The sequence below is a fragment of the Mastomys coucha genome, unplaced genomic scaffold (genome assembly GCF_008632895.1).
Source record: "Mastomys coucha isolate ucsf_1 unplaced genomic scaffold, UCSF_Mcou_1 pScaffold6, whole genome shotgun sequence".
NCBI classification, from domain to species: domain Eukaryota; kingdom Metazoa; phylum Chordata; class Mammalia; order Rodentia; family Muridae; genus Mastomys; species Mastomys coucha.
In genome coordinates this window covers 132,816,264-132,831,270 of record NW_022196912.1, presented here as the reverse complement: position 1 = coordinate 132,831,270, position 15,007 = coordinate 132,816,264, and the positions used below count along the sequence as shown (strand labels likewise).

The following is a 15,007-nucleotide window of genomic DNA, read 5'->3' as shown; positions in this document are numbered from 1 at the left end:
AAAAAAAAAAAAAAAAAAAGAAAAAAAAAAGACATTCACCCACATTGATTTCCAGTGTGGAACAGTATCACCTCTCCTTGTTATAGGAATACTTTTGTATTATTCTTCAAAAAATACTGTTTCTTTACAGATGTGTTTCCTCATTCCCTTGCTGATAATACAGCTTTTTTTATATTATCCATATATCTATATCTTTTGCTGATCAATAAGGCACAAAATGTCACTTAAATTTATGCATCATTCATTCATTTTCTACATTAGTTTTTAAATTATGCTTCAGAAGATCAGACACTACTATTCTTGTCATATTAAGATTAGATCTAACTCAATACAAAATGTGTTAGCTCTGAAATTAATACTGATCAAATCTGATAGGAGAGGAAACTGAAGACAATGAGTAGCTAGCTCATAGTAATGGACACAGGACTCAACTCTCTGACTTCCTACAGTTTAAAAGGGGATTCTGTCCAAATCCCCACTGTTGTCCTTTGCTCTTCTCTCACCTTTGCTCAGCCTAGGTCTCAGAGCCCAGGCCGTCAAGTACTATTTATTGCTGCTTGCTGCAGCAGTGACTTGCTTCATTCCTGTGAGCTTATGTTAGTGGACCCAGCCCTGCACTGTGCTCTCTCACAGTCTACTGTCATTACTGAATCCACTGATCTCCAAAATGTCCTTTATTTTGTACATTCCCAACTTTTCTGCATATTTGTCAGTGTTCATCTTTAAGAGGAGCCACTTTTCTGCTTTCCTATTTATATTCTCTACTTTTCTTAGTCCATGGAAAAACCTTGCTAATTATGCAGTGTTCTTTTCCTCCAAAGCTTAAACTAATTTCTTATTTTTCACCACAGAACGATGCACTGACAGCTCATTATATAGCATGTTACTTCCACTCCAAAAATCTGTAGAACTGGAAAGTCAATATATATCTCTATTAATGGAGCAAAGATTTTCATAAATATATTGATTATGGTAAAAAAAAACAGAAATACTAAGATGATGACATGCGCAGCAGACACAAGCTGTCCTCTGTTAGCATCATGCCATGGTTTGCTTGATCTGACTGGATGAAATAATAGCTATCCAAGAAAATATGGAAATATGGATATGTAGAAAACACAACAACAAATATGTTCAGAGAGAGAGTGTGTGTGTTAAATGAGGATGCACAGCAGATACTTAAAAAATGCTTTTCAGAGATGGTGTGGCAAATGAATAAAAGAGACAAAAACCTCTAAGACACATTTAAAACCATTGCTGAAGCTTCTCCTTACACCAGGAACCAGATCTTTTGGTGAAGAGTACAAATGATTCTTGATTCTCAAAATGACATTTCTTCACTTCTCCTACTTCAATATCTATGTAATGTAACATCTCTTGTATTCATATAATGTGATATTTCTTGTTTTCAACATATTCTGCATCTCATTCTGTTTCGATTTTGTTTTGTGTTCATTCTTCTTTTTTAAAAAATAGTCTATTGAATATTTTGAGTATGCTAAGTAAACAAGGCATTTTGTTTTCAGGGTTGTTGTTCTAAAAGTGGCTAGGGAAATTACAACTAAACATGAATTTTTCATGAGAGTAACTTTGAATTTGTAATGTATTTACATGTCAATTATTCAAATAAAGTTTACAGTAAATTTCACATTAGTGTTTGAAAAAATAAAACCTGTTTCATATATAGCAGACAGAAAAATCAGAAAAGTTCTTGTGGTTCTGAATTTTTATCATTTCAGCCAAATACCAAAGGTATATTATTTTAAAAATTAAATAATGTGAACATTTAAGATAATGATGAGTTATGTGGAAAGTTAGAGGGTGTGTGATCAATACTGGTTATTAGATATAGATGCTGTTGTTTGTAACATTCAATTTATTAAGGTAGATTAGACTTTTATGTATTATATATAGTTTCCATATTATATAAATCATAGCAGCAATTTAAGAATGGAGGGGTCTGATTGTTCTGGCAGCATGTGTATAGTAGAGGATTGGAAATTCGATCATCAATAGGAGGAGAGGACCTCGGCCCTGTGGAGGTTATGTACCCCAGTGTAGGAGAATTCCAGGGCCAATAAGTGGGAGAGGGTGGGGTGGCAGGCATGGGGAGGGGGGAGGCAACAGGGGTTTGTTTTTGTCATTTTTGTTTGTTTCTTTGTTTTTTGGAGGGGAAACTGGGAATGGAGAAATTTACATGTAAATAAAGAAAATATCTAATAAAAAAGAAGTATATTTATAAGTAAATATTTCAAGTATTAATGTATTATCTTGATTTTCTTAGTTTTTGTTTACATTTAATGTTTAAGAGGCCTTTGCTGGAAGTCAGTAACATTAACTTAGATACTGGAATATTTTAGAAAGATAGTCAAATACAAGACTCAAAATTTTTTATGTGGGGAACTCTAAAATATTCTAAACTGTAGATGATGGACTTATTTATGGGAAAAGAAAATAAGTATTTCCTTTGGTACATGCTGGTTTGGAGTCTGATTTGTGACTTATTCTGTTGAAGTTGAAAACAGACAGTGACCCAAGGGAAGTAGGAGGTGGAAATAATGTTCTCTCCATGGATAGCCAACACAGCAGACAGATGACCAGCCAGCATTTTTGGCAATTCCTGGAAGCTAGCCAATTATAGAAATAGAGTGCAGCTGCAGAGAGGGTCATGTTTTGAACTTGTCCTGGGTCAGGGCATGAGCAACTTAAATGTAGCATATAGTCCATATAAGTGACAGTTATCATCTCCTTCAAAGCTTTACTTATCTTTCACTTTTCCTGCACCAATGTGTGAGACCGCACCTACACATACTTCTTTCCTTATGTGATTTAGACTTTTATTTCCTCTCATTACTCATTTAATTATCTGGTCTTAAATTACTGAATTCTAAATACCTTTGATGATTTCATTGCTATCCTCTATGTGAAGAATTTTGTTTGGTGAGATAAAGAGTAGGGTTAATATAAAAGTAGCAATTCTTAGGCAATGTAGAATGATATAAATATAAATTGCCAATTATCTTAATATTAGTGTTATTATCTTTTAATTCACCAGGAAAAAACATGTAGGAAAATGATTAGCAAGAGACAAGTAGAGAAAAGATCCAATATTTTTAACAGTTAAAGTAAAATGATGAGAAAAATCACACATATATCTCTATTTTGCAGATCAAACAAAAAGTGTACTTCTTCAATATTTACTTAAAATAATTGTTCTTATATTCTGAAACATGCACATTAAGTCACAACCATTACTGAAGCCCCAAACTGCCCATCAAGGTAACACACTTTCTAAAATGGGAATTACAACCTAAATGTTAGAAAATCTAGAGTCTATGCTCAATACTGTCAATGGGATTATAATAAAATTATCTCTAGAAATATCTATAACATACAAAATAAAATGTAGATTATGGATTTTGTGAACAAAAGGTAAGAGCATGTAGCCATTCTTGTGATCCAGACATGATTGTTGAATACTTAATAAGTATATTGAATAGTTTTATATGAATATCAATTTAATTCTAAGAGATTAATAAAAGTAGGTTTGCTATTTTGTAGATGAATTATTAGTTTTTAAATGAGATAATGTAACTTGCTTATACTTAAGAAAACAAAAAAAATACTAATATCGTAATTTGAAACCGGAATGATGGTTTTGACGTGTTCTTTGAGTTTGGTTTGCAAAAATTTTATTGAGTATTTTTGCATTGATATAAGCAAGATTGATCTGAAGTTCTCTTTTTTGGTTGGGACCATGTGATTTAATGTTTTAGACTAATTGCGGCTTCATAGAATGAATCAGGTAGTGTTCCTTCTGTTTCTACTTTATGGAATAGTTTGAGGAATATTGGTATCAGGTCTTCTTTGAAGATCTGGTAGAATTCTGCCCTGGGCTTCTTTTTATGTTTTTGTTTTTGTTTTTTGTTTTGTTTGTTTGGGAGGTTTGTAATAACTCCCCAAACTCCCCATTCTGCAATCTTTCTCTCTTTCTTTCCTTCCTTCCTTCTCTCTCTCTCTCTCTCTCTCTTTCTTTTAAATAGGTTAAGAAGTAAGTTTTTTTTTTAATTAATTTATTTTTTTACTTATTCACTTTACATCTTATTCATTGCCCCGCTCCTGGTTACCCCTCCCACATACTTCCCACATCTCCCTCCCCTTCTTCTTTGAGCAGTTGGGGGCCACCTGGGTATGTAACCCTTCCCTAGTTATATGCTGATAACTTTAATAAAATATACAAGTTCTTGTTTTTCACATACCAGGAAGATGTGAGAATAATTGAATACAAGAAACTTATGAGTTTATAAATCCACCATTCACAGGAAGGGCAATCTGCTTAGATTTGTGGCATACATTCGTAGTTTCATAATTCTCATGACCTCAAGGTTTTCTTCTGAACCATGATGTACATCTTGAGGTCAGTGGCTGTGACTGTATTAAAGTTGAACAGTAATTCTTGTGTCTACTATCATAGCCTCATCTCCATCCAGTTCTATATTAGCAGAGTTCTCTAAGCCTAGCTCAGAATTAGAGTACAGACTTGTCTTGCCATTTTTATAGGACTCTTCAAAGCTGTTCCATTTAACCTAGTGTGATGGGTTGAATGAGAATGACCCCCATAGTCTTCTATGTTTGAATGCTTGGTTCATAGTTGGTGGAACTGTTTGGAGAGGAATTAGAAGGTCCATCCCGGGGGGTGGGCTTGGAGGTGTCAAAAACCCACAACAGGCCCACTTTCTTGCCATTGTCTTTTGTTTTGGATCAAATATGAGCTCTCAGTAACTGATTCAGTATCATGTCTGACTGGATGCTATCACACTCCCTACTTTGATGATTGTGGACTCACATTTGGAAATTATAATTAACCCCTTGATTAAATGTTCTCTTTTATGAATTGCCTTCGTCATGGTGTGTGTTCACAACAATAGAATAGTAACTAAGATACCTAGATAGATTATCACTTACCAATTTCTACATATACATGTGTCTGTCTTAATAAGGCCCTCACAAATACTCTTTTATCATAATTCTCACACTCCATGACTGAGCCCTGATAAAGCTTCTTGACAAAGTTATCTTAGGCCTATCCTCTGTACTTCTTATTTTGAGTACTGTTTAAATTTATGACTTATCATAATATTTAACAATCATGTTGTGTGAATAGTTATTTTTTTTTTAAAGCTAAGGTTTAACCTTTAAAGGTAGAGAGAATTTATGTAGAAGATATGAAGTCTATATGTTCTGTTAACATGTGGGCTATGCTTGTTGATTGATTGGTTACAAGAATATCTTTGGAAAATAGATAAATGTAAAATTGAGACCCGGCATTATGGCATCCTATTTGACTTATATATATTCAGTGGTAAAGAACAAATGATGAGGTCAAACCTTAATGGATGATTTCTTCACAGAAATCTCAAAAATACCACACAATGTCATAGAAAAAACTATAGACTTTGAAATAAAACTGGTGGGCTTTAGTATTGACTCAGCTGATTAATAACAGAAGTAAGTTCTGGGTGAGCTCTTTGCCTGTTTAAACTTTATAAAAGAATAAACTACAAATAATAATCATAAATGCCAGTGTCTATGGTAATATTTCAATATGAGTAATTCCTAAGATAAACCATATCACTGTATTTCTACAAAGCAAAGAAAGCACAGCATTCTGCTTTTCAGTGTGATGTATTTGAGTATTAATACTTCTTTGTACCTTGATCACACTGTTTTGTTCAATATTTAACAATACACCATAAGCCAATAGAATATGGTTGTTTCCCAATAGTCCTAATACTGACTAAAAAGTCATAGTATTAATGAAGGTTACAGTGGTACTTGTGAAGATCTTGGCAGATAAACAACACACCTGTGAGTGATGCAAGATACAATAAACTATGTTGAGAGCTGCTCAGAGACTTAAGTAAAACCATACAAATTTCTAGAACATGAAGTATCTTTAACAGAGAGAGATATTTAGTATGTGGTTTTGTTATGATCTTCTGAGAAGTTAAGTCTTTTAAAGTGTTTCCTGAGGATTTTGTTTTATAATACGAATAGCACTCACCATATCCCTACTGTTTAGCTTGCTTAGTTTACATAATTGCCTAATATTTTGATTACTGAATATATTTATGCTAGTTTTGACTATTTTAGCCTATTCAAAGAGAAAAAAAAGAAAGAGACATTATTTCAAGACTATTTTTCTCATTTGCCTTTAGGCTGAACACTTGCATAATTGTTTTCTTACAGTTATTTTGGCATATTCTTGTAGTTGCTAATGTAAATATCCCAACTAAATAAAAACCTAACATCACACAAAGAACACAAAGAATAGTCAAGTTATGACTAACTAAGGATTCTGAGAACATGTTGTGAGCCAAGGCACTATTTGTGAACTTAAAGACCACTAACTGTTTCCATGCACAAAGGCATAAGTGTGATAGTAAGGTTCTGGGTAAACATTTGATAAGCATTGTCTTCTTAGCATCACATCTCCAAAAAGGATAGAGACTATGACTTCCCTCTCTGTGTAAATAAGATCTAGAGAGAAAACACAGTTTATCTAGTATTACCATTATATTAGATATCTCAATCCAGTCTATTACTCAGTTTGAATGAAGTATACACATACTAGATCTGCACTCAAGAGAAGGAATACATGATTTTGATTCTTGCAGAGGAAAGTAGCCATGCAGCAGGTTTCCTATCATTTTTTATAAAAACATGCTTATTGAGGTTCTCTACTTATAGTCATGTACTTATCTGAGCATTATAATCTTCAAATGCTAAAATATCAGATGATTTCATTATATTACCCAAGCAATAAGACAAATACTTTGATCAACTTTAGATATAGTTATGTTGGAATAGACACACTATCTATAAACATGTTCTCCATCTCTGTCTGTCTCTGTTTTTTTCTCCCTCTATTTTTCTGTGATATGTATAGACACAGGATGTGTACTCTAACACTAAGCTATATCATAAGCTCCCTGTTTTTAAATCTGAACTTCTCTAAATATAAAATTGTTGGAGTACTAACTCTAAGTAGAAAATTACAGAGCTGACCTCATGAAATGTCTCAGAGCCAAAAGGCAGATTCACCAAAATATTGTGTAAAATTGCCTGCAGTTTATGTACATAAAGTATATATGAGGCATGAATGACTTTTGTTTAAAAAATAGAATCCCATGCTCCAAATAACTCACAGTATATACACAACTATTTCAAAATATGAAATAATACAAAATCAGAAACATTTCTAGTCCTATGTGTATGTATAGACTTCATAATCGGAAAGACAATTCTGATATAATATTAATTAGATATTAAAGTGCCAAGTGTCTTCTCCTTTGGTTGTGTTTATGCATGTTCTGTGTGCATATGTATATATACATACCAAAAATACATGATAGGTCTTATGGATGAGGAAGACAAACACTTATGATTAAATGGTTGGGGCATGCCTCCTATCTGTGAATTTTCTTATAAAGATCATATCAAAAACTTTTTATTTGCTGGTTGTAGTTGAAGTGGTTGAAATGCATATTGGATAAACTGATATAATTGAGTGCTTATAAAAATCAACTCAACTATTTTAGTCAAGAGCATGCAAATTAATAGATGTAATTATGCTTAGATCATGTTTATATCAAGCAAATTAACAATAAATATTTAATTCCCTAATTTCCTAAACAAAGACTTTAAGGCACATTTCATCCTTGAATCAGTCATGGATGGAAACTAACAGATGCCAATAATCATAAAAAGTATTTAGATTTAAGAACATCCCATAAGATAATGGCCAAGCACCATTTCATTCCATCATCCCATTGTCACTTAGTATTTGAAGTGACATATTGTAACTGGACTTTGACTACTTTGTGGATTCCTTTTTTCTTCTATCCTTCTTCATCCCTTTCCCATCCTTTCAACCCCCTAATACTAGATAGGAGAGAAAAAAGGATGAAGTGCAAAGAGGGCAATATTATCCTTAGACTACTTCCTGCTGATTAGAGGCATTGAGATCCTTAGGGCAAGTTTGATATTGCTGTCAGGATATCTAATTTCTTCTTCTTCTTTTTTTTTTTTTGCCCATGACTACTTAAGAAACCATAATCAATACCAAATGATGACAACCAACAACCAACAACCACCATATCTCATGGAGCCCTAGTATTTATATACCCTCTGAAAAGTCCCCAGAATTCCAAATATCACACAACTGCAGAAACTATCTACAGCTGGACAAATCACACCCCAGACAGAGCATGAAACAAATCATAGTCAGCTGTGGTGGACAATCTGAAGCAGTCCTATTTCCCACACCTGGGGTTAAAACAAAAACATACTCTAATAATATTTTTGTACTTTTTTAAGAAACCAAAATGCCAAAATCATCCCTACAACACATGCTTATGTTTCTTTTGATGCTTGATGTAGTTCCTTGCATAATACATCTGCTAGAAGTTTAATAATTTAACTTTCATGTTTCCTAATATCAGTAAATACTTAGTCATATTTGAAAATGAGAATTTTATTCACATAAGAGTCTCTGCCTGGGCTTTAACATAATTCATGAGTAGTCATGATTATACCTAGAAACTTTTCACAACTAGGTTCTATTTCTAAAACACAGCTATTTATTCAAAGAGAATGTCTCTGAGGTTTTAATTAGATAGTGATGATTAATGAGATGTATGAAGAACTTTGGTATTCTTTAAATCAGTGTTGTAAAGAGATATTTTCATGATAATTTATATAATTAACATTAATTTAAAAGAACATAGATACACACAGCCACTTGGAAACACAACTGTGTTAACTAGCTCCATTCAATAAATATTTCAAATTGATTCTGCCTCATGTCTGACTTTTCTCAATGGTTCATTCATGGTCATCTGCAGTTATGCATTCATGTTTTTGGTTTAATTATGAATTTCTTAGGTATAATGAAGTGTCAAGGAAGAACAAAGTATCTGTGGAAAGCTATACCCTTCTTGTGAAATGAAATTAAAGGCTCTTTTCCTTCTAATTGTCCTTATTTTTAAGATTGATTATAGAGTATTCTTTTTCTAGTTATGAAATGCTGCCTAGTTATGAAAATCATCTCTGTAAGCATGCATGTTACATACACAAAGCTCTTTACCCAAGTATTACATCATTTTAAGTCATCAAAAAATTAGCAAGCTTGAGGCCAAATAATCATATAGCTTCCTAAAATTTCCATGTACGTGTCCTAGATAAAAACACTTATGATTTTAGTTTTTCTCAATAAAAAAATGATCCTCTACAGTGCAGCCTTTATTTCTATTGACTGTAAACTAAATAGAAAGCTGTAATAATGATATTAATGTTTTGAAGTCAAGCATCATACACTAATCAAAACATAGTCTTATTTAGACTCTGTACATTCCGACAGGCTAATTTTTGTATGCCTCATTTTTATTCATAAAATACAGACATTAATTGATAAGTTGTCAGAGAAATTAAAGACTTTTCTACTGAGCTTCTCTGTTTATCTTCTTGGAGTTTCTTTGGAATATAAGAATTAAGATGATGATTGTTGGAAACAAGACAAAATCTATTGCTTAAGCTTGACACACAGCATGTCATAATCTTGCCACCATCACTCTTCTGTTTTTCCTGTTCATTCACTTAAACCTTATAAAAACAAAGAAGTTTTTATATTTCATTCCATCCTAGTCCATTGCCTTCATCCATGCTGCCCCAGAGGTTCTTACTTCTCATACCCATCTCTGCAATCTTGGATGTCAGGACTAGCTGCTCACATTTACTTCATGCTTATGATACATAATACACTTTTCTAAGAGATTGTTCATTATTCATTAATTGATAAATGTCTCAAATCCTCTTTTTACATGAGGGAAATTGTTAGTCACCCAACTAGCTAATGGTAGGTCTGAGATTTACATCTAGTTAATTTGCCTTAAGACCTTACCTCATGAGATAATTATACTATGCTATATTGATTTCAACTCCAGGAAATCATCAAGGTCATTAGTACTGTCCATGCCATCTTTTCTCTTCCTTCTTTACCGCTAACCTCTCTGAGGTCATACTCTTACCTCCATCAATTCTAAATTCTAGTGTTCTGCCCTTTTTTTTTTTTTTTTTTGGTTGGGTAATACCTCTCTGAAGACTGTATTCTGACTCATATTTTATAGTTTCTGTAGTAACTAGTAAAATGCAATTTCACATGTTGAACTCTCTAAAAATATTAGTTATATGGACTTACCAGAAAAGAAATGAAAAGATAGTCCAAAAACACATCAGAAAAGAATTTGAAACCATTTCAATAATTGGCTTAGCCACTCTATATTTGAAAAATATGATTATTCCAACTGGGAATTTATTTCTTTATGAGTGTATTTTTTCTTATGACTTGGACTTTAAAAAGTGAGTAGTTATTTGAACATTTCAGTGTCAAAATAATTCATTTAGTTGATTGAATCCTTTGATTTATTTTTTTACAAAACCATATTACAGTATTTAAAACTATTCTTCCAAGAATCTTGGTGAATTTTGTTTACTGTAAAAAGGTACTTAAAATAGAATTCATTGTTTATAGTAATGACTATATCAATATGGCTGATCTTTCTTTCATCTGATTCAAAATTTTTTTGCATTTGTGCATATATTAGCTCATTTATATAATATCCTGTTTGGAAGGGAAAATATGTTTAAAATAAGCTAACATAGTTATTTAAAATATCTTAAGATAAAATGGTTTTAATATATTATTTAGAGGCAGTTTACTTTAATTCACTCAATTTCTTGTGTTTAATGAATGGGGAAATATGAGGCATTTTTTTCTTGAGCCATCAGATCATATTTCACCTCTTTTTAAAAATATGTTTTCATTGTACTTTATTTTGACAGTAGGCCATTAGAAATTTTATTAATAACAATAAACACAATTCTCAAAATATTTATAACCACACATTAGATGCGAAATTTAAGATGCACCCCTTATTCTTTCAAACTCAAAGTTATACTTACATGGACAGCATTTCCATAAAAGAACAAGGTGATTAATGTGGGTTGGTACAAACTTATAGAATTCAGAAAAAGGATTCTAAGGGAATTCAATGCTAGAATTACTCTTTTCCTTTTTGTCTTTTAAGTTGTGTAATCTATAAACATGTATCATACCTGAAAAAAAAGTATAAAAGTTAATTATCCAAGGTACAATTTTACAGTACTCAGAGGATTGGAACACTTTTTATGAATGACTTTGGAGTGGATTTTCTTAAATTCCTAAATGGTCCTTCTATTAGTAATTTAGTGACTAAATGCAGTGTAGATTTTCAACAACAGAATAGCTTCCTACTCAGGAAATACAATCAAGCTAGGGACCTAGATGGGCATGGTAGCTATGAGGAGCTAGGAGAGAGAGGGGGAAAAGGAAGGAGGGACAACACAGAGAGAGAGAGAGAGAGAGAGAGAGAGAGAGAGAGAGAGAGAGAGAGAGAGAGAGAGAGAGAGAGAGAGAGAGAGAGAGAGAGAGAGAGAGAGAGACAGAGAGAGAGAGAGAGACAGAGAGACAGAGAGACAGAGACAGAGACACAGAGAGACAGAGACAGAGACAGAGAGGAGAGAGCCTTTTCATTATCAGGTAGTTATTTTATTGATTTTGGTGGCAGCAAAAGGTATGTTTCCTTGCAATTCTTCCTACATGAGCAAACAAAATGTTTGTTAGGTCTGCCCCTGACCTGAAAACAAAACAAAACAAAACAAAACAAAAAAACCCTAACATTGTTTTCTGAGTAGATAATCACACTTTAAAGTGAGTTACTCTACAATTAGGATGTCATTATGTTCCTTAATGCTGTTTCTTTAACTGGTGGCCTTGAACTTACAATAGAATATTCAGAAGTGAGTAGGAGAAAGGTAGCAAGGCAAATTCAAAGCAGTGCTTTCCAGGATGATGCTCACCCCTCCTCAGACCTTTCAGAGGCTCAGCTCACTTTCCATTTTGGTCATATCACTGTTGCATTGGTGCACCTTGAGCATACTGCCCATATATAAACAGATAACAACCCCTTGCTTGCTCTTTGTACAATAAAATGATGTAACATTTTCAGTAAAAGACATAAACAAATGAGTTTGCCCTTTTCAGCTGTAACCCTGTAAAGACTAACACTAGTCAGTCTTGCAGAACCCTCAAGACTGACCATCCCCTCAAGTTTAAATAAAGCCATTCATTTTAGTTTTAAGCCCAGTGAAGAGAAAACAGCACCCCCAATACATTAAAAGATAATATAAACCAGCAGAGCTTCTCAATTGGAACCTACAGGCAGAGGAGTATTATAATATTGTTTCCCCAGGAGACAGTGACTACTGGCATGCTCACTGACCATCCCCGAAAAGAGGTAAAGAGAGTGAAATGGCTCAACGTACACACACCCCGCTCCATACCGGGGACGAGTCTCCGAGCTGCGGCGTGTGCTCCCGGAGAACCAGGCTGAAGCTGACCGCCCCCACGGCCACGCTGGACACCCCCAGCCCTATCTCCAGCACAGAGAGCACCAAAAGGCTCCCAATGATCTGGCCGCTGGTGCACATTCTCCTTGGGTCATCATTCCTTCCAGTTCAGAGACGGAAGCTGATCATCTACCTTCTTTCTTCCAAAGTCCTCCTCAGCCCTTTCCGCCCCCTACCACAGTCCAGCTCTTCAAACTTTTCTTTCTTCACCAGCAAAACATTATCCACAAGGTCTGGATTTCCAGAACCAGAGAACCATTTCCGTGGCCAGGCCAGAGAAGACAGAGCTGATCCAGCCCGTGGCGCTTTCACACAGGGACCGTGAGCAATGGGTGGGAGTCCAGAAGCTTGTGCTGAGGCTCTGAAGAGCGGACCCTGGATCTGAAGCCTTGTCAGTGTCGAGGTGCAGTCCAGAGTTCTGCCGTGTCTCTGTTCTGCGCTCCCTGGAGCCTTCCGCACCTCTCTGGCTCCCTTCTCCTTCCTGGCGGAGGAACCGAGCTTGATTTCCTAGTAATAAAGGGGAGCTGCTCACAACCCCTCTCCGCCTGTCAGTTCGCCTTCCCTCCTTTGTTTTCCGGTCTGCGCAAAGTGCTTCTGTGAGTCCCTAGGTCTCTAGACAGAGCCGGTGGATGGTGTTCAGCACCACGTTCCTAGCACTTGCAGTGTCGCCAGAAAAAGCGACCTTGTCTGATGGCCTCTTTCCGTCTGGATTTTTTTTTTTCCTCGTTGTCGTCCTCTTCCTCCCACTCTCTCTTGAATCTGATTCTCTCTCATCGCTATGACCTCATTGGGGTTTAGGAGGCTAACGGAGGAGGGTCTAGGACCAATACTCTTGGCTGACCTCTGATTCGCCCCGCCCCTGGACCAAACCCCAGGATCCTAAACTCCTTCCTCCTCCTCTACTCAGTTTCTCTTGAGTTTCTGCCTCAGCCAGGAGTGGTGGCTATGCCTGGTCCCTCTATCAATACAGGCTCAGGGTTCAAAACTTTCCTCTACATGTACTTTTCTCTGCTTCAGGAGCAGAGAGCAAAGGAAAACCAAGTGCACTGAAATAGAGAGAAGCCAGACACCTGATTATACAAAGATTTGAGGGGACCCTCATTGAAGGATTCATCTGTATCAGTGAGCACAGACTGGAGCCTGCTCTTTAAGAGAGAGGGTCCACTCTGCCATCACTACCTGTACCCTCTTATTTCACAGAGAGGAAGCTGTCTGCTGGAGTCATATTTTCCTTGCTAGCTACACGTCCACACATCCTGAGAGGCATAGTCAGAAGCAGCATGACAGAGACCCTGTGTTGTTATCCCATTTCAGCTGAGATACATATACTTAAGTACTACACCAGAACAAGCATTACTTATAAACAGAGAAAAAGTTTGACCTAGTACATAACTGATTTTGACCATCTTCAATTCTTCTGAATCATTATGTCAGGGACTCAAATGTGGGTTGTATAATTTTGTTGCTCTCTCTGATGAATTTTGGGAGTCTAGATATAGTGGAATTGCTATGCATACATCAGGGTTATATTTTACTGATTTCCCCCCAGGAAGCATCTCAAGGTGTTCTACTGAAAATATTCTGGATGGAGAGGGATGAGTTCTGAGGTATGGATCCATTAACTATCTTTCTCAAGAATTAATTCTTTAGATAGAGATGGGGTGAAGGGAAATATAGACAAACGGGACCACAATATGAGGGCATCTTTGCCTCTGTCTACATGCAGACAAATACACAGTAAGCACCTTTGGGCTTACATAATGCATTTTTTTTCTTTTAAAGATCCAATGTTGAGGAAATAGAAGCCCTAATTCTGCCTCGTGAGTATCAGTTTCACCTTTAAATATTTGATTCAGAACATGCTTCACATCTTAACATCTAACTCTCATTTCTTTCTTTACAATATGCTTATTTTACAAGTTTTAGAACTTGAGAACAGAAATCAAAGAAGGATTGCAAGTTATTAAATGTTAGGAATTTTTTAGCTATTGTGATATTTACAGCACAACTTATATAAGTGATATTGACTGACAATATTCCTTTCCACTTCTCAAAACCTTTCCCTTCAGATAACCAGTCTCCAAATTTCTCAAGCAGTTTGTGGATTTAACAAAGCAATATTTATGATATTTAAATATTGTATAAGTCAAACGTAAACAGAAATGAGACATTTATGCTGCTTCGTCTGTGGTTTGAATTTAGTCACTTTGTTTTATCTTTCTATTTTTTTTTTTACAGTGCTATAAAACCTGTTGTTACTGTACACAAGCCAAGCAGTGGCTAATTTTACTTTTTTTTATTAGATATTTTCTTTATTTACATATCATATGATTTCTTCTTTCCCAGTTTCCCCTCAAAAAAAAAAACCAAAAAACCAAAAAAACCAAACAAGAACAAACTCCTGTTGCCTCCCCTCCCCCCCTGTTTGCAATCCCACCCTCTCCCACTTATTGGCCTTGGCATTCTCTTACACTGGGGCACAGAACCTTCACAGGGCCAA

General features: G+C 35.1%; 1 protein-coding gene across 6 annotated transcripts in view; it reads right to left on the bottom strand.

Annotated features, from left to right (window-relative positions):
* Positions 1-13,388, bottom strand: part of Tmem196 (transmembrane protein 196) — a 74,005-nt gene extending 60,617 nt beyond the window's left edge. For 3 of the 6 annotated variants that reach the window (XM_031356532.1, XM_031356534.1, XM_031356530.1), the window contains exon 1: positions 12,424-13,388. In XM_031356532.1, coding sequence (XP_031212392.1) covers positions 12,424-12,588 — 165 coding nt within the window. In that variant the 5' untranslated portion in view covers positions 12,589-13,388. The remainder of the gene's footprint in view (positions 1-12,423) is intronic. The other 3 variants (XM_031356535.1, XM_031356533.1, XM_031356531.1) reach the window with 2 other exon arrangements.
* Between the last annotated feature and the right edge of the window lie 1,619 nt (positions 13,389-15,007).